The sequence below is a fragment of the Hyaena hyaena genome, unplaced genomic scaffold, assembly GCF_003009895.1.
Source record: "Hyaena hyaena isolate Hyena2069 unplaced genomic scaffold, ASM300989v1 scaffold_497, whole genome shotgun sequence".
Lineage (NCBI taxonomy): Eukaryota > Metazoa > Chordata > Mammalia > Carnivora > Hyaenidae > Hyaena > Hyaena hyaena.
The window spans coordinates 553,641-571,079 of NW_024081130.1; the positions used below are offsets into that span (position 1 = coordinate 553,641).

A 17,439-nucleotide genomic window follows, 5' to 3' on the forward strand; every position below is an offset into this window, starting at 1 on the left:
AACTACTCCCATCATGCAAGGGGACAGCTCCGCGCGTCCCATCCTGGGAGTCGTAGTCTTCCGCCCCTAGGATCCAACGGCAACCTCGGTGTGTGAACTCTGTTACCCAGAAGACCTCGCACGGCCGCCGCCGAAGCTGAATTCCTCAGTGAATCCTTTTCGCTGGCAATTAGCGGAACCTGTTGGCGTGGCCCACGAGGCTCAGCGGGGCTTCACGAGCCTAGTTGCTAAGCAAGGGCGACTTTGGTCAACTGCCACCTGGACCACGGCGACAGGAAGTGAGTACCCCTATTCCGGAAACTAGTTGTGGGAACCCCCCCATTCCTTCTTACCCCCAAATCAGCCTCTTACCCCAAATTGTTCTTTGCAAGGGGCGGGGGGAGAAGGAAGAGTAGTGGGGAGAGGGGATACACATTTTTAGGGTCTTTCAAGACTCCATCCCAATTCTTCTCCCCTACAAATGGGACCTGGGATGGAGATACCGCGGGTAATTGCCACCATGAGGCAGATAAGGCGAGAGTCTTCAGGGACTATGCCTCAGCCAGTGCCCTGGCCTTCTGCAGTTAAAGTAAGGAGAGAGACGAGTTATGCAGTTAGCTTTAACAAGGCATTAAGGCCTATGGGGAGATTGGTTCAGCTCCCCCCTTCTGACTTTTCCTACCTTCCAGCTCTCAGATTTGTCGCTATCCCGAGGTCCCTGCCATGCCTCACATCGACAACGACGTCAAACTGGACTTCAAGGATGTCTTGTTGAGGCCCAAACGCAGTACCCTTAAGTCTCGAAGTGAGGTGAGACTACTTTCCTAGTTGCACTTTCTTGACCCCAAGTTTCTGGTGGGCCAGGACTGAAAAAGAGTTCTAGTTCTCAGTCCTCCTGCAGTACTCACTTACCTGATGAATGAAATGCTCAGTATCCTGTTCATGTCTGCAGGTGGATCTCACAAGATCCTTTTCATTTCGGAACTCAAAGCAAATGTACACTGGGATCCCCATCATTGCTGCTAATATGGATACCGTGGGCACCTTTGAGATAGCCAAGGTTCTCTGTAAGGTAGGACTTCCCTAATGCAGGTTCCTCCTCCAGTTGGATGGGCTGACTGCAGAGGTATTTGCATCCCCATCCCCACCCCAAGTCAACTGTCTTGCAGGTAATAGGATGTTCTAATTTACTTTTTTATCCATTTTCTCCAATACCAATGTTCTTTATATGGTAAGTTCAAAGTCACACCTGAATTAGTAAGATTCAAAGCTAAGTTTTCCCCCATTTTTCTGATACATAACTTTCACTTTTGTTCTGACCAGCAATTTATATACACCCTGCCAACTTCTCTCACCACCCAGGTCACCCCCTCCAAATCACATTCACCCTTCCAGTTACACCATTGTTCAGGACACTGTCCACTATTTTAGTCCAGAAACTAAATAGAGTTTGAGCATTCAAAAATTCCTAGCTAGATCCTAGAGAAGTAGCTTACTAAGTTTTTCTTTCATATCTGCTATCCTATTTTTATTTTTTTAATCTTCCTCAAGTCCTAGGTTCCTGGGAGTCCCTGTGCTCAAAATGGAATGTGTTTTTTTTTTAATGTTTTTCTTATACACAGGTTATTGTTCACTTTGAAAATAAAAGATGCTGCTCCCGTCAGTAATATTACCTGCCTCTATACTTGTAGCTGAGAAGGTAGATAGTTCTTCCAGGCACTCAAGGAACATATGCATTCTTCTGGTTAAGCTATGTAGCCCTGGTTGATGGATTCTGCTGCTGCTTGTGGCTCTTGTTAGCCTTAAGGACTTCATCTCCCTTTCTCTATTTTTGACTGCTGTAAGTCTTTGTGGAATGTCTGTTGTCACTTCTCTGAAGTTGACAGTTATACTTAGCACTTTATTGCTGTTGCCATTCACTAACTGCATAGGAATCTTCTTTTTGTCCATTGTCAGCCTGCTCTGCCCAGTAGAGTTGAGGAATGGTGACTCTGACTTCAGCATTAACAGACATGCTATACTGCATGGACCTTGTGGGGACTGGCTTTTCAGTACTGCTGATGAATGCTAAAGAAATCAGATTTTAGAGATAGAGCCAAGTTTCACAGTAATCATAAGGTTGGATATCAGCATCTTTTTTCTAGATCTACAGCTCGGTGCATAATTGGATGTGCTCATTGTGTCACACTATACCTATATATCTCCAAGGTCTACTGACCTTCTAGAGTGATTTTTCTTTGTGGATCAGCATGTTGATAGCAGAGTGTTTCTGAGAAAGCAGAATTCAATACCACGTTTAGCGGGGTAGTGCTGATGAGTTAAGTATAGCAATAGCATGTCCTTACTGCTGGCTGATACATGACTTCCTTGGATTTCTTGTCAGTTGCAAGATTTGGGTCTCTGTTAACTGCTCTCTTGTCTGTTTGCATGTCTGGATTTTGAAAGCACAAGTACCAGTATTCACAGCAGTTTCTGAATGCCTTTCTCAAAGCATTGGGATATTGTTGGCAATTTGTTGACCCAGGGAATCCAAGTCTGAAAAGTTAATTGTATCCTTAAACTTGGTTGACTGAAGGGGCGCCTGGGTGGCTTAGTCGGTTAAGCGTCCGACTTTCGCTCAGGTCATGATCTCGCGGTTCGTGGGTTCGAGCCCCGCGTCGGGCTCTGTGCTGACTGCCAGCTCAGAGCCTGGAGCCTGTTTCAGTCTGTGACTCCCTCTCTCTCTGACCCTCCCCTGCTCAAACTGTCTCTCTCTCTCTCCTAGAAATAAATAAAACATTAAAAAAAAAAAAAAAAAAAACAACTTGGTTGACTGAAATAGATGGAATGAAATGGACTTTTGAGATTGGTCTGTGTCTCCAGAAAATTTGTCCTTTACTCCAGTGGAGATGGAGAAAGAATGGGGTAGCACTTTAAGGTCTGACCTTTTATGAGCATTTAGACTCACTGAATTATTGGACCAGAAGATTCCAAAAAATAGATTAGTTCAGTACTAGGTTACCATAGGTGGAGGGACTGAGTCCGTGCAGGCAGATACTGGTTATTTCCTTGTCTGCTCCTTGTTCCACTGCAGCAACAGCTTGTCTCTGTCACCTAAGTCCAAAGCCCCTGTATCTTCTGACATGTGAAATCCAGTCCAGATGACTTAGTACTTGGGCCAGAGGGTCAGTCAGACAAGCACTAGCTTATGGCAAAAAGCCCTACTGGTATTTATAGGGAGAATAAGAGTTAAACTAAAATCCCAACTCAATCAGTGGCTTCTTCAAGTTGCTTTTCAAAGTTCAGTCAGTTTCTTTCTCAGAGAATACTGTAAAGGCCTATTTCTAGAAAAAGAGATGTTATAGTTAAGTTCTGTCCTTTTTGATGACTCTTTCTTCTCCCCAGTTCTCCCTCTTCACAGCTGTCCATAAACACTACAGCCTCGAGCAGTGGAAAGAATTTGCTAGCCAGAATCCTGACTGTCTTGAGGTAACACCAGTCTTTTCCTGGTTCCTTCTTTATCCCAGTTTTCCAGGAATTTTTCTTTTAATTTATTTATTTGAGAGAGCACATACATGCACACGAGTGGGGGAGGGGCACAAACAGAATTTCAAGCAGGCCATGCTGTCAGTGCAGGGCCCAGTGTGGGGCTCAGTCTCACGAACTGTGAGATCCTGACCCGAGCCAAACTCAAGAGTTGGACGTTTAACCGACTAAGCCACCCAGGCGCCCCTCTACGAATCTTTTTGGCTTCCCGAGGACTAACCCTTACCTTCCCAGCCCTGTTGGTTCCTCACTGGGTCATTTGTGATCTGCCACAGACTGTCTCATGCCTCTCAATGGCTCTGTTTCTTTCACAGCATTTGGCTGCCAGCTCAGGCATGGGCTCTTCTGATTTTGAGCAACTGGAACAGATACTGGAAGCTATTCCGCAAGTGAAATATATATGCCTGGACGTGGCAAATGGCTACTCTGAGCACTTTGTTGAGTTTGTAAAGGACGTGCGGAAGCGTTTCCCCAAACACACCATCATGGTATGTTCCTCTTCCTCCCAGTCTTTCCTGACACTCCATTTTGTTACATCAGTTCATTTCTCCTCTACTGCATTTTGATTTTCCTAGGTTACTTAATCTTGGCGCTGGGTGCTAATGCACGGTCCCACACTTAAAATGTTTAGCTTGGTTAGCGCAGTGATCTCTGTCCCTTTTCACATGCCTTGTACCCACCCATGGTGTCCATTGAAATGGACATGTACTAGAATCATATTAAAGGAGTCGCATGAAATAAGTTTTATTTTTTTTTTTTTACAAGCTTTGGGGAGTGATGACAAGGCCTCATTTTCTCCATATCATCAAGGAGTCTCTGTACTGTCCTTCAAAAATAAATAGAGCTGTGCAAATGGGTATTCAGCTTTCATTACCACGTTTTCCCCTTTCCCTGAAGCCAGAGGTTTTATGATGTAACAGCTTAAGAGCAGGATATGTTTGCGTCTCTTGGCAGAGACGGGGAGATAAATCTACTATGGATCAGCTTTGGCCTTGGTCCAGTTGTACCCCAACTTTACCCTCATGCGACAGTTGACACTGGCCACTCACCCCCTTACCTCAGCTTGGGAAGCAGAGCTCTTTCCCAGTAGAGGGAACCTAGGTACCTTCTCTGTAGTAATGTTGGTCATGGTCCAGGCACACTGTATTCTCAGCGTGAGGCACGCAGCCTCCTCTCTCGTTTCCAACCCCGAGAGTGCTCTGTTTTGATTGCTCTGTCTCAGGCAGGGAATGTGGTAACAGGAGAGATGGTAGAAGAGCTGATCCTCTCTGGGGCTGACATCATCAAAGTGGGAATAGGACCAGGTAAGCTAGTTCACGGTGGGCCACTGGCTGCCCCTCTGGTGGGCACTTCACTGTTCTCATGTTCTTCTCAGGTTCCGTGTGCACCACTCGGAAGAAAACTGGAGTGGGGTATCCACAGCTCAGTGCGGTGATGGAGTGTGCAGATGCTGCTCATGGCCTCAAAGGCCACATCATTTCAGTAAGGCCAGGGGCAGGGGAGGGAATGAGGCTGCCAGAGATCTTGAGTGTTCTGCTGGGTGTGGAAGCTGTGGTAGCAGTGGATCAGGACTCCTGGGTTCCTGTCACCTTTGAGGTGGGCCAGGGGACATCGCTCCTGGTGCTCCTAGAAAACCACGTTATCTCTTCATAGCATTCTTCACTTTGCAGGATGGAGGCTGCAGCTGTCCTGGGGATGTGGCCAAGGCTTTCGGTAAGCGTGCTGGGAGAGTGTGGACGGAGGGTCCTGTAGAAGACGATAAGTCACCTCTGAGGGTCAAGGATCAGGCTTGAAAAGGCTGAGAGAGCCATTCAGATTCTTTGACAATATGAACTAGTGACCCTGAAGCCTGTGGTGTCACCTGGGGCAAGCCAGCAGGGAAGCCCTGAGACTGATACAGACCACCCAGTAGGCCAGGTCCATCTGTAGCATCCCTCAGACTGTTGGGACTAAAGTTATAGACCTTTGCCCTTGGGACCTTGGGACACTTGGAGTGAGTCTTGTTTAACTGCACACAGTAAAAAGAAATGACCAGAAGATGGTAAAAGCAGCAAAAAAAAAAAAGCCAGGCAAGGGATTTACAGAGGCTCTTTTTAAATTCTTGGGAAAATCAGGCTCACTGAAGAGTAAAGGCCAGTGCAGAGCAGGCCTGTGTGGGTTGTGGGTCAGCTAGGGAAACAAAACCAGGAAGATGTTAGAATCATTGTCAGGACTGAGAATTTCGCATGAGTTGCTTCTGAGGGCGGGCATGTGGGCACCTGGGCCAGATGCAATTCTCTTTGCCCCTTGTTGGTGCTGACAGGGGCAGGAGCTGACTTTGTGATGCTGGGTGGCATGCTGGCTGGACACAGTGAGTCAGGTGGTGAGCTCATCGAGAAAGACGGCAAGAAGTACAAGCTCTTCTATGGGATGAGTTCTGAAATGGCCATGAAGAAGTATGCTGGGGGCGTGGCTGAATACAGGTGTGTGGAGGGTTCCTGGAAAGTGTGACTAAGCAGGGTGGTGACAGAGCTCCTGGCTGCTGGGAGATGCGTGGGACAGTTATTGGGAGGAAAAGTGGTGAACTGGCGCTAAATACTAGAGGCTGGGGAAGAGCTGCTGGGCTTAAGAAATCCAAAAAGAAAAGGCTACAAAGTTTTTCCTCCTCTAAGGGCCTCAGAGGGCAAGATGGTGGAGGTGCCCTTTAAAGGGGACGTGGACCATACCATCCGAGACATCCTTGGAGGCATCCGTTCCACATGTACCTATGTGGGAGCAGCTAAACTGAAGGAGTTGAGCCGGAGAACCACCTTCATCCGAGTCACCCAGCAGGTGAATCCAATCTTCAGTGATGACAGCTAGACCTGAGCACAAGCACCCTAGCCCAGGGCCTCCCGATGGGCTCCTCACGCATGTCAGCTACTGTGGCTGTTTATCACTCGGTTATTTCCTGCCGCCTCACTCCTGAGGGCTTCTGCAATAATTCTGTACTCTGTACACACAAAATGCCCAGGGTATTCACTGGAGAGGAAGCAAGGAAGGCAAGCGGAGGGAATGAAGTAAGATCCTCAAATGCAAACCTGGGGACCCAGCATCTGGAAGATTATTGAAAGGAAAAGATAATGGTTCCTACCTAAGTGTTTAATGTGGCCTTGGTCTGGACGAGTTAGTCTCCTGAAATCATGTTTTGTTAGTGAGCTTCATTATATAGTATCTTCGAACACCTAAAAAGCTCAGAAATGTTGATATATTTTAAGTATCTCAATAAAGATATCCCAGTGACTTTAAAGAGATTCTGGATCTTTCTGCACAAGGCTGGCATCTGGGTGCTGCTCCGGGGCAAGTGGAAGTGGAGTTGGCACTGACCCAGTAGAGTCAAGGACAGGGAGTATTTTCCCATGAAATATCTCCATTTCAGTGCCACCACCCCCAGGTAACCTGGCAGCATGAGTATTTACAAAGCACATTCTGGTATCAGAGCACATAGATATTTTTAGAACAGCAAAGGGAAATTTCTCTTCCAGGCTATCGACCATTTTTGGCACATCTGCACAACATTTTCCAGGGAAAGTAGAAAAGCAAAGGGATTCCTCCAGCCCTGGAGAAGCCAGTTCTAAGGAATGACGACCTATACTGACTTTATGGAAGCCTTAATTCCCCTCCCTCACACCAAGACAGTGTTTTAATGAATCCAAATTTTAATTAACAAGTATTACAAAGTAATTTTAGCAAGGCAGTCAGGTAACCCAAGCCTGGCCTTCCACTTTATTTCCACTAAACTGTATGTAGGGCTAAGGGAGATAGGCGGAGTACAGAGGGAATTCCAGTCCTATCATAAGTGTCTAGACCTGTCTATATGGTCATGGAAGGGACAGACACAGCACTGAGGCCAGAAGTAGGGAGGTATTCATAGAAGGTAGGGATCAAGGTGCCAAACTTTGTCTTCTGATAGTTTTCCAGAGACTCCTGCAGAGAAGGGAGCAGGGAAATCCTATCATCAGCTTCATTCCCCGAGCCCTCCTATTCTGGAGCATGTGGGTTTCTCTGTCTTGTTCTGTTCATCCCCTTCCCCAGCTTTCTGTTCCTTCCTACTCACCCTTCCTTCCCTCTGGCCATTTTCTTCTTCATCAGAGTCCAGAACCAAGTCCCCTATGGTAATGACAGAGCTGCACAGAGATGGAGGACACACTGCAGGAAGGAAACCACAGTCAAAGCACCCTTCTAGGTGAACAGGCCCTCAAGAGTCCCCAGGAGAGGAGGCGGGCTGACCCAGTCCTGACCCAGGATACTTACCTGGCTTCCTAGCTTTAGGAGGTGATAATGACAGTCTCAGGGGGTCCATGGGGCAAACCAAGCAATTCCTGAAGTAGGGGCAAGCAAAGAAGATAAGGTAAAGGGAAAACAGGCATAGAATGGGCTGCTTGCAAGGAGAAGAAACTGTTCCACTCACTCTTCTTGCTCTGAAGCAAATAAGTCAACTGGGGTCTCCTTCAGAGCCCTTCCCCCCAGGCTCTGGGATGGACTCTTAGACTTTGCAGTGGAAGCTGCTCTCGTGCCCACAGCACCTGCTGGATCTGCCATGTGCGTTTCATGTTCTTCCCTGCTCTCGGGCTCTGATACGATCTGGCTTGGTGAACCCAGGCTTCTAAAGGGGAACAGCATGACTGTAGGGCGCTCCTTGTGGCCTGCCTTAGTGGATGCCCATTGGGACTGGATTCTTCGCCGGCCTAGAGGGGCCAGGTTGAAGTGGTGGCCAGCCAAAGGTTCTGGGTGCTTCCTTGAGGCTGGTCCCCGAGAAGGGTATGAGCTAGGCCTAGCTTTTGGCAATGCATCATGAAGTGCTAGCTTTGGTTGCTGAGGAGGGCCCTGCTCCACGGGCTCTGTCATGCTCTCTGAATCGGTAACCAAGCGCTCTGAAAAAGAAAATGAAGCTCCTTACAAAGAGAAGCGATAGTAACACAACTCCGTCTGGTTTTTTATGCCTCAGGCCCATGTAACACTTCCAGTAGCCCATCTCAGAAGGTCTCAGGCCAAACAGTCCACCCCAAGTTCCTAATTCTCCCAGATGGTCCTAGTACCTGGAAGTGGCCACCCCATGTCCACACCATATTGGCTCAAGGCAAAAGAAGAAGTGATAGAAACTCCAGGCTGCATCCAGCTCAGCACATCCTGAAGCTGTGGGCAGAGCATGAGAGGCATGAAGACCACAGTCCTTGATAATGACCATCCCACACTCCGCCCTTACTTTGCCCCCAACAAAACCTGCTGTGCCTGCGGTGCGGGCAGTGCCTTTTCCAGCTGACACAAGTATTCAAAAAACAGCTTTTCCATGGCAACCAAAAAGGGTTCTCCATACTCTTGTTCAAGTTCCTGGAGTGAGGAGAGAAGCAGGTCAGAAGAGGACTAGGGCAAGTTAGCCACATAATAGCTTCCAAACCAGCCAGTCTCACCTGCAGCTTGGAAGCCAAGTCCACAGGGGTCTCTGCTAGTTGCTTCACCTGTTGGCAAAAGGTTTTCTGTGCCTCCGAGATCTTCCTCAGATCCTGCTTTGTCTGTTGAGGGTAAGGAAAAGCAGAAAATTTAGTCCCCAGGATCCAGTGGCCAGGGGAAGCAATTTTGTGGCACCCAGTGTTAACTGGGGATAGGACTTGTTCCAGGGATTACTCACAGCTTTCGGGTCCCGCACTACAGGTCCAGACTCTGGGAAGTGATGATGTAGGGCGTTCAGAACTTGGGCCCACGGCTGGCCCTGCAGGATCAGCTCCACCACTACCTGTGAAGCGAACTAGACTCAGAATCTCCACTTCGGGGCAAGCTGCCCTTTTCCAACCAGTCCCAACCCCAAGCAGTCGGCCCTTGGCCGGTCCCATCGCATCCCGCCCCTTTCCCGTCTTCCAGCTGCTAATGGCTCCAATACCTTGGCCTTCAGACCCATACAGAGGCGTTCATGGTGGCGGTAGCGAACCAAGCCAGGGGCAGCAGCGCGCAGTGATCGCAGAAACTCTAATACTCGGGGGAAATGCTCCACGCAGCGTCCCCGCATCACTCGCCAGGTGGCCGCGGCAGCGAAGCGCAGAGCTGCGGGACCGGCCCCTGGGGGCGTGGCCATGGTCGGCGGGCTCCGCCCCGGGGGCAGGCCCTCTGGGTTCCTTCCTCCAAGGCGAGCCTTCACTCTAGAGGCGAAGCTTCCGGTGCCTCTCAGTGGCTGGGCTATTTGGATCTCTGCCTGGTACTTCACGGTCTGATCCCTTCCATAGGCCACCAGAATCCTGGAGGTCTTCAACTCGGGACGGAGCCTGAATGGAGAAGCTGGCCAGCTACAATGGCACCAGGTTCGCTGTTTTCCACACCGCCGCCCCCTGGAGACGACGGCTACTTCGCTTCCGGCTCTGCGGCCGGTCTCCCTGCCCCGGAAAAGGGCGGTAATGGAGAACCAATGGCCCGTCAGGCAGGGAGACCCGACGTTGCGTCACGAGGCCACGCCCCAACAGATAGGGCGCCCCTTCCGTTACCTCCGCGCGGTGCGACTGCTCATCGAGGCCCTTCGGGCCCTTGCTTCTTCGCGGCGCCTACAAAGTCATGTCCTTCTCTAAGGTTTGGCTTTGTTGTCCCGGAACGATGATCATGACTTGCCCTTCACCGTCTTCTTCGCTACTGAATTACGATTCCTTAAATCCTGGCCTCAAAGCAAAGCCTGCAAAGCCTTCCCTTGTGGCGGGAGGCAAGATTTCGATTGTTCCATTTACAAAACAGGAGAGGGCGCCTGTCTTTAAAAAATAAAGTTTGAAAAGATACATCAGGTTGTTAATTAACTTGGTTTCCTCTGGATGGTCAGACGTCGGTAATTGTGCTTTTCTGTGTTTGATATCTTTTTTTTTTGTATCCTGTAATTTTCAAATAAGTGAAAAATTAATTTCCTTTTTCGGATTTCCGTTATTGGCTTACTCCAGTCAGCCCAGCCCCTCAATGTGATTAACTTGTCCATCTCCTTGCCATTTTAACTGGTGCCTCTCCATTATTTTCATCACCAAGTACAAGAACCTGGCACACAAGGGTATATTCTTTAAATGATCGTTGAAAGAGATGCGGCTGGGTGGCTCAGTTGGTTAAGCAACTGACTTTGGCTCAGGTCATAATCTCATGGTCTGTGAGTTCCAGCCCCATATTGGAGTCTGTTAGCAGACTCTGACAGCACAGAGCCTGCTTGGGATCTTCTGTCCGCCCCCGTGTCCTTCCCCTCACTCACACACTCAGTCTCAAAAATTAAATAAGCATTAGAATTTTTTCTTTGAAAAAAAAAAAAAAAAGTTAGCTGAATGAATTACCTTCCCTGACTACATTGCAGGGATTTAGTGGAACTACCCTTGCTTGAACCATCTCCCTTCTTAGAGGTAGTGCCTGCAGGATCCCTCCTTGAGTCACCTAAGGTCATTCTGCTGAGGTGATTCACAGCGACTTCTGGATAGAACACTGAAAGTTATCTTCCCTTTTAAATTCTGCTCTTCCTCCTGGGCTCTATATTTCTGTGCAGGGCACCTCTCCTCACCTGTGGGTTAGAAACCAAGCCCATAGCCCTTAACTCAGTCCTCCCTCCTCTCCAAATGTAATCCATCATCAAGTCTAATCAGTTCTACTTCTTATGGAAACTTCCAACCCAGCCCCATTTTCATTTTCACTGCCTCTTTCCTATTTCAAGTTTTCCTGTCTCTCACCAACCTCCCATCTTCATCCCAACTCCTTTCTAATTTCTTTTCCACGTTGCTTTCATCATGAATCTTGTGAAATGCAAAACTGAGCATATCATTCCTAATTGAAAGTTCTCTCTTACTTTCAAAAGAAAGCCCAATTCCAAAATATGGCAAAAGCAGTTTTAATGATCTAGCCAAACTTCTCTTCATCCATACTCCTTGCCACTTTGCACTTATGCACCTTTATGCCAGACTTCATCAAACTTTTCATTTTCCAAGTATAGTGTGTCGTCTTACATTTCTGTGCCTGGCACGTACTGGAGGATTCCTCTGTCCTCCATGCCTCTTGGACTTGAGTTGTTCTCATCTTTTGTGGTTCCTCCACCTCCATGAAGTCCATCAGAGTTCTCTTCTTGGGGTCCTCAATACATCTTTTTATCACCACCCTTGTCATGCAGAACCTATCTTGGAAGGTCATTGTAAGGATTAAATAAATTAGTAAATATAAAGCACTTGAAATAGTGCCTGGCTCATAGTAAGTTCTACATACGCATTGTATTCTGAATATTTACATGTCCGTCACCCCTACTGGGTGGGAGCCTCTTGACAGAAGACCTTGTTTCTTTCTTGTACATACAGAACCTTTGTTTGTGTGTTTACATCTAATACAAACAGCTCCTTTTTAGCCGCCTTTTTTACTGCGTTAGAAGCCCCTTGTCTTGCAAGCCTTCTTAAATTCGAAGGTTCAAGAAGACAAGTGGTCAGAACTCAGAACTTCGGGCAAGTAGTCTCTTGGCTACTGTTGGCCCCAGAAGGGTGTTGGCAGCGAGGACAGTACAGCTGAGAAGAAAAATAGAAGGTGATTGTTCTCAGTCCTTACCGTGCACAGGGGTCAACCTCTTAGTGAGCTTGTTAAAATGCAGACTTCTTGGCCTCTGCTCCAGGGATCCGCGTTCATGAGGTTTATGCTGGCACCCAGAAATCTGAATTCTTAATTAACATCTCAGTTGATTCTAATGTAAGTGGTCTACAGACCGTGCTCAAAGAACCCCTGGGGTAAGGGAACAGCTTCATTTAAACCAAAACCAAATCCTCCAAGTCACCTGAAGGAAAATTTCCGGGTAGAAGAGATCTATACAAAGGGGATTGACTCTCTGTCTCTGAGCCTCAACTTCTCCTGCAGTTTCTTCTCTCTGGTGACAAACACCTGTCCCTGTATCAGTGGATGGCATGCAACTGGTCCTCTTCCACAAACCTGAAACCCAGGGGTTTTCTTAGCACTGTCCCTCTCCACCCTCCACCCAGCCGCATCCCATCCTTCCCCAAGTCCGGTAAATTCTATCTCCTAGGCACGCCTCCAAGCTTTTGCCACTCTGTCTCCAGCACCACCACTCTGGTCCAAACTACCATCTCTAGCATAAAGTTGCCTTCCGGGGTGTCTCTGCTTCCACTCCAGCCCTGCTCCAAGCTATTCTTGACACTACAGGCAGAATAATCTGTTCAAAACACAATCTGGTCATGTCATCTCCAAGTGCTTAAAGTTTTCAAAGGCTTCCCACTACTCTAGGGCAGACAAAGATCTGAATCTGGCCTATGAGGCACCTTGTGTGGCCCTGTGCCCTCAACTCCTCAACTCCACCTCCTCCACTCTGCCCTTTGCTCCTCTGCCTTAGCCATATTCTCTTTGTTTGAGTCTTGCTTACTCTTCCAGACTCCCTTCTACCACAGGATCTTTGCACAGGCTATTCCTTTTGTCTGCAATGATCACCCTTCCCTCTCTGCCTAAATATGCTCACCTATTTAGGGAAAACTTTCCTAATCACCACAACCAGGCTAAACCACATGCCTTTACTATAAACTTCAGAGCTATTTACTTTGTCTCATGCGGTTATTCAATTAATATGTTTCTTTCTCAGACTATAAGCTCCATAGGGCCAGAACTAGGGTTGTCCTGTGTGCCAGCACAGTTCATTGCTTGGCACACATCATTAAATATTTGTTAAATAGGTGAAAGAATGGGTCCATTAGTCACCACCATGGCTGGACCCTCTCAGTCAATGCCTCCTGTAAAATTGTGGTCCAACTGTGGACAAAACTTCCCTTCCAGGGTAGACCTTAGAATAGCTGAAGGTAGCCATTATTTAAAAAATTAACATTATTTAAAATAAAGTACAGCCCCCACCCCCACGCCCTGCCCCCAGGTGGCTGAGTTAGTTAAGCGTCTGACTCTGGGTTTGGGCTCAGGTCATAATCTCACAGTTTGTGAGTTCAAGCCCTGAGTCGGGCTCGGAACTGACAGCCACAGAGCCTGCTTGAGATTCTCTGTCTCCATCTCTATGCCCCTCCTCTGCTTGCTATCTCTCTCTCTCTCTCAAAATAAATAAACATTAAAATAAAATAATAAAATAAAATAAAGTGCGGGGGCACCTAGGTGGCTCAGACAGTTAAAACCTCCAACTCTGGGGGCACCTGGGTGGCTTAGTCGGTTAAGCGTCTGACTTTCACTTAGGTCATGATCTCGCGGTTCGTGGGTTCGAGCCCCACGTCGGGCTCTGTGCTGACTGCCAGCTCAGAGCCTGGAGCCTATTTCAGTCTGTGACTCCCTCTCTCTCTGACCCTCCCCTGTTCACGCTGTCTCTCTCTCTCTCCTAGAAATAAATAAAACATTAAAAAAAATTTTTTTTAAAACAAAACAAAACCCTCCAACTCTGATTTCAGCTCCGGTCATGATCTCATGGTTTGTGAGTTCAAACCCAGTGTCAGGCTTGTGCTTGACAGCAGGGAACCTGCTTGGGATTCTCTCTCTCCCTCCCTCCCTCCCTCCCTTCCTCTCTCTCTCTCTCTCTCTTCAAATAAATAAGTAAGCTTTAACAAAAAAGAAAGAAAAAGGAAGGAAGGAATGGAGGGAGGGAGGGAGGGAGGAAAGAAGGAAGGAAGGAATAGAGGAAGAGCAACCACTATAGTCTTATCCATAAATCTGGGAAACATTTATAAGTCATATCTTATAAATTTTTGCTTTTGTATTTGCAATTAGCTCTACTTAGCTTATTATCCAGAAAATAAAATCCTTTTGCTGTTTTTACTTCTTCCAGAATTTTCCAAGCACTCCGTTCATAAGGGCCAGCCTTCCATCTTCTATGCTTATTTGGGGAGAGCCCTGCTGTCCACAGGATCTGCCGTATTTCTTCTACCTCCTCAATGTCCTCTTACAAAATCAAGCACAGTGGTTGGTACGTGCTCTCTCAGGCTTTAACAACTAGGTTCGGACTTTGCTCCCTGGGCCAGGGGGCTGCAGGGGCTTCTAGCATTAGCCATCAGCTTTGCCAAATCAAACCCACTCAGCTGGGGTTCAGGGACCCTCATATCAAGCCTGGTTCTCCAAGCCTAGGATGGTCCCCTTCCCTGCTGTTAGGCCTTAGTGGAGGCTACCACAGTCCACATTAACATTGCCAGCTGTAAATCTTAGGGCAGAAGGAATTAAAGGGAACACTGGTTCTTTACACTGGGGCTACTGATGCAAAGAATCCACCTCCTCCCTAGCGAACAACTTTGTATAGCGGGTGTCCCAGGAGAATCAAAACGGGTCACGACGACTCCGAGACAATGACCTGCTTTTTTAGTGCAGGGGCACGGGCTGAGAGGGCAACTCTAGTGGATTTCTTAAAACCAAGACTCAGAACACCTTCTTGTTATTTAAAAACAAAACAAAACACTCTGTAATATAAAGAATGATGTCAAGGAAAAAAATCACATAAATAAATATAAACTGGCATAAAATAGGTTTTCCTCGTACAGTTTTCTGAGGTACAGACCCAGTAGGAGTCTGTACTGATGTTATTACTCAGCTCCCCGGGTGCCCACTGATCTCGCTTTCCTAGAGCTGGTCTAGTCATGCACCATGCGTGTTTCCTACAAATGCTCCAAACCACAGTCCTCCACTCCCCCAAGCTCCCAAACTCCCCATCGCCCTCCAGTTTAGGTCATCCTCCATTCGACATTTATTGAGCACATGCTGCATGCCATGGACTGTGTGAATCAGCTGTAAGTAAGGGAGAGGAGGTCCCTGTCCTCACGGGCTTACATTCCAGTGGAGGAGAGTTAGAGGCCTGGAGCCAGAGCACAGGAAGCCGAGACACTAGGGATTCAAATGCCTAGCTGCACAGAATTAAAGGAGATGGCACTATCAAGCACCCAGTTTGAACTTAACTCACAGTAGGAATTCAGTATGTATTTGCTTCCTTCCCCCAAGTGTTTGGAGAATAGTACCACCCTTCCGTGTTTTCCTTTCTGAAGATTTCAAACGTGTTTGCACTCTAATAAACCACAGGGGCCAGGGTGAAATGAACAAATGTGAAGCAAGTTACAAAGTTGTTAGAAATCGTAAGTGCTCACATTTTCTCCCAGGTGTTCATTAAAAAGAGATATTGTTGTGTTGCTGCTCTATCTTTCTGGAAACCAATTAGCAAAATGTTTCAACCACCTTACATATGCTCAATCCCTTTTCCCCAATAACTCTCACTTTAGTAGGTTATTTTAGGGAAATAAAAAATGAGCACAAAGATATATGCACTGGTACAACTTGGTATTTGTCCCAGATCTGCATGTAAGAGCAGAACATTGGGAAGACTTAAAGTTCCAGGAAGGAGAGATTAATCAAATAAATCATGGCACTCTATGGGGCAGTTTGTTCATTTGTTATTAAAAATGTAGGGATACCACTGGAGTTTGCTCCATAAATTTGAGGGAAAATTATAAGTCACATCTTGCAAGTTGTTGCTTTAAAAAAATATATTGGCGTGTGTGTGCCTGGGTGGCTCAGTTGTTTAAGCATCTGTCTGGCTTTGGCTCAGGTCACGATCTCCTGGTGCGTCAGTTTGAGCCCTGCATTGGGCTCTGTGCTGACAGCTCGGAGCCTGGAGCCTGCTTCAGCTTCTGTGTCTCCCTCTCTCTCTGTGCCTCCCCTTGCTCGCTCACACTCTCTCTCTCTCAAAAATAAATTAACATTGCAAAAAAAAGTTTTTTTAAATGTTAATGTTTATTTATCTTTGAGAGACAGAGCGCAAGCTGGGGAGATTCAGAGAGAAGAGGGAGACAAAGAATCCAAAGCAGGCTCCAGGCTCTGAGCACTCAGCACAGAGCCCAGTGTGGGGCTTGGACTCATGAACTCTAAGATCATGACCTGAACCGAAGTTGAATGCTCAACCAATTGAGCAACTCAGGTACTCCCCCCACCACCTTTAAAAATTATTATTTTTTTAATGGCAAATTGTTGCTTTAAAAATGGTAAGGAGCAGATATCTTTTGTGTAGTTCTGTGATAGGCCCTGTTATAAATCCTGGGACAGGAGTGTGAACCAGACAGATACAGTCTCTGTTCTTACTGAACTCACATTTCAGAGAAAAGAGACAGAATTTAATAAATAAACAAACATGCTAATGCTAATGTCAAGAAGTGCTTGACAGGACATAAAATAAAATAGGGTGATATGCTAAAGAGACCAGGGGGCAGGAAAACAAATGAGGTGGAAAGTCAGGGAAGAGCTCCCTGAGGAGATGATCTGTGAGCTGAGGCCTGAAATACAGGAGCAGACTGGCTTGCAACCTGGGGGTAGTGTTCTTCCAGAAGGAAAATTAGGGGCCAGGCCTTTCGAAGGTTGTTGAGTTTTGTTTGTTTGTTTGTTTTTCATTTTTATTCATTTTGAGAGAGAGTGCCAGTGGGAGGAGGGGTAGAGAGAGGGAGACAGAGAGAATTCCAAGCAGGCTCCGCGCTGTTAGCACAGAGCCCAACTCAGGGATGGGTCTCACAAACCATGAGATCATGACCTGAGCTGAAATCAAGAGTCAGATGCTTAACTGAAAGAGCCACCCAGGTGCACCGCCGCCCCCCCCCCCAGAAGGTTTTGAGCAGAGATTAGATTTACCCGCCCATTCTGCAGAGCAGAATATCAGAGGGCATGAACCGAAGTGGGGAAATGATTAGGAGGCTGGGGTGACAATCAGGCAGCTCTGGCAGCTGAAGAGGTGGTCAGATTCTGGACATCTATATATGGGAGACAGACCATCAAGACTTGCTGATAGACCAGAAGTGGGATAGGAGAAAAGGAAAGAAGCGAAGAACGACTTGGTGCTTTGGGGCCCATGAAACTTGGAAAGATGGAGTTGCCATTTACTGATATGGGGAGGCCGTGGGATAGGCTGGAAGTGGTCAGGAGTTTAATCTTGGACGCATGTGGGGAGTCTATGAGACTCTGGCAGCCGTGCTAAGAAGG

General features: G+C 47.3%; 2 protein-coding genes across 4 annotated transcripts; one reads left to right on the top strand and one right to left on the bottom strand.

Annotated features, from left to right (window-relative positions):
* Positions 1 to 18: 18 nt before the first annotated feature.
* GMPR2 (guanosine monophosphate reductase 2) lies at positions 19 to 6,772 on the top strand. Its single transcript, XM_039254729.1, has 10 exons — positions 19 to 278; positions 669 to 789; positions 932 to 1,051; positions 3,364 to 3,447; positions 3,819 to 3,992; positions 4,727 to 4,808; positions 4,880 to 4,986; positions 5,175 to 5,217; positions 5,807 to 5,966; positions 6,156 to 6,772. The coding sequence occupies exons 2-10, from the start codon at positions 703 to 705 to the stop codon at positions 6,343 to 6,345; spliced, it is 1,047 nt and encodes a 348-aa protein (XP_039110660.1). The 5' UTR covers positions 19 to 278; positions 669 to 702; the 3' UTR covers positions 6,346 to 6,772.
* TINF2 (TERF1 interacting nuclear factor 2) lies at positions 5,082 to 9,887 on the bottom strand. 3 transcript variants are annotated; one of them, XM_039254727.1, is made up of 9 exons: positions 9,401 to 9,887; positions 9,152 to 9,256; positions 8,934 to 9,035; positions 8,746 to 8,853; positions 8,562 to 8,658; positions 7,934 to 8,396; positions 7,777 to 7,844; positions 7,580 to 7,671; positions 5,082 to 5,250 (listed from the first exon to the last, which is right to left on the bottom strand). In XM_039254727.1, exons 1-9 carry the CDS (start codon positions 9,590 to 9,592, stop codon positions 5,164 to 5,166), a joined length of 1,314 nt encoding a protein of 437 aa, XP_039110658.1. In that variant the 5' UTR covers positions 9,593 to 9,887; the 3' UTR covers positions 5,082 to 5,163. The 3 variants fall into 3 exon arrangements, with proteins under 3 accessions (XP_039110658.1, XP_039110659.1, XP_039110657.1); XM_039254728.1 differs by lacking the exon at positions 5,082 to 5,250 and adding an exon at positions 6,623 to 6,707; XM_039254726.1 differs by lacking the exon at positions 5,082 to 5,250 and adding an exon at positions 7,164 to 7,449.
* Between the last annotated feature and the right edge of the window lie 7,552 nt (positions 9,888 to 17,439).

Coding starts and splice junctions, on each gene's coding strand:
- GMPR2 (XM_039254729.1), top strand. CDS start 703: ATGCCTCACATCGACAACGACGTCAAACTGGACTTCAAGGATGTCTTG. Junction 4,987..5,174: donor TCAAAGGCCACATCATTTCA/GTAAGGCCAGGG, acceptor TTCACTTTGCAG/GATGGAGGCTGCAGCTGTCC. Junction 5,218..5,806: donor GGATGTGGCCAAGGCTTTCG/GTAAGCGTGCTG, acceptor TGGTGCTGACAG/GGGCAGGAGCTGACTTTGTG.
- TINF2 (XM_039254726.1), bottom strand. CDS start 9,592: ATGGCCACGCCCCCAGGGGCCGGTCCCGCAGCTCTGCGCTTCGCTGCC. Junction 8,659..8,745: donor CCGCACCGCAGGCACAGCAG/GTTTTGTTGGGG, acceptor CTCTGCCCACAG/CTTCAGGATGTGCTGAGCTG. Junction 7,845..7,933: donor TTTGCTTCAGAGCAAGAAGA/GTGAGTGGAACA, acceptor CCCCTACTTCAG/GAATTGCTTGGTTTGCCCCA.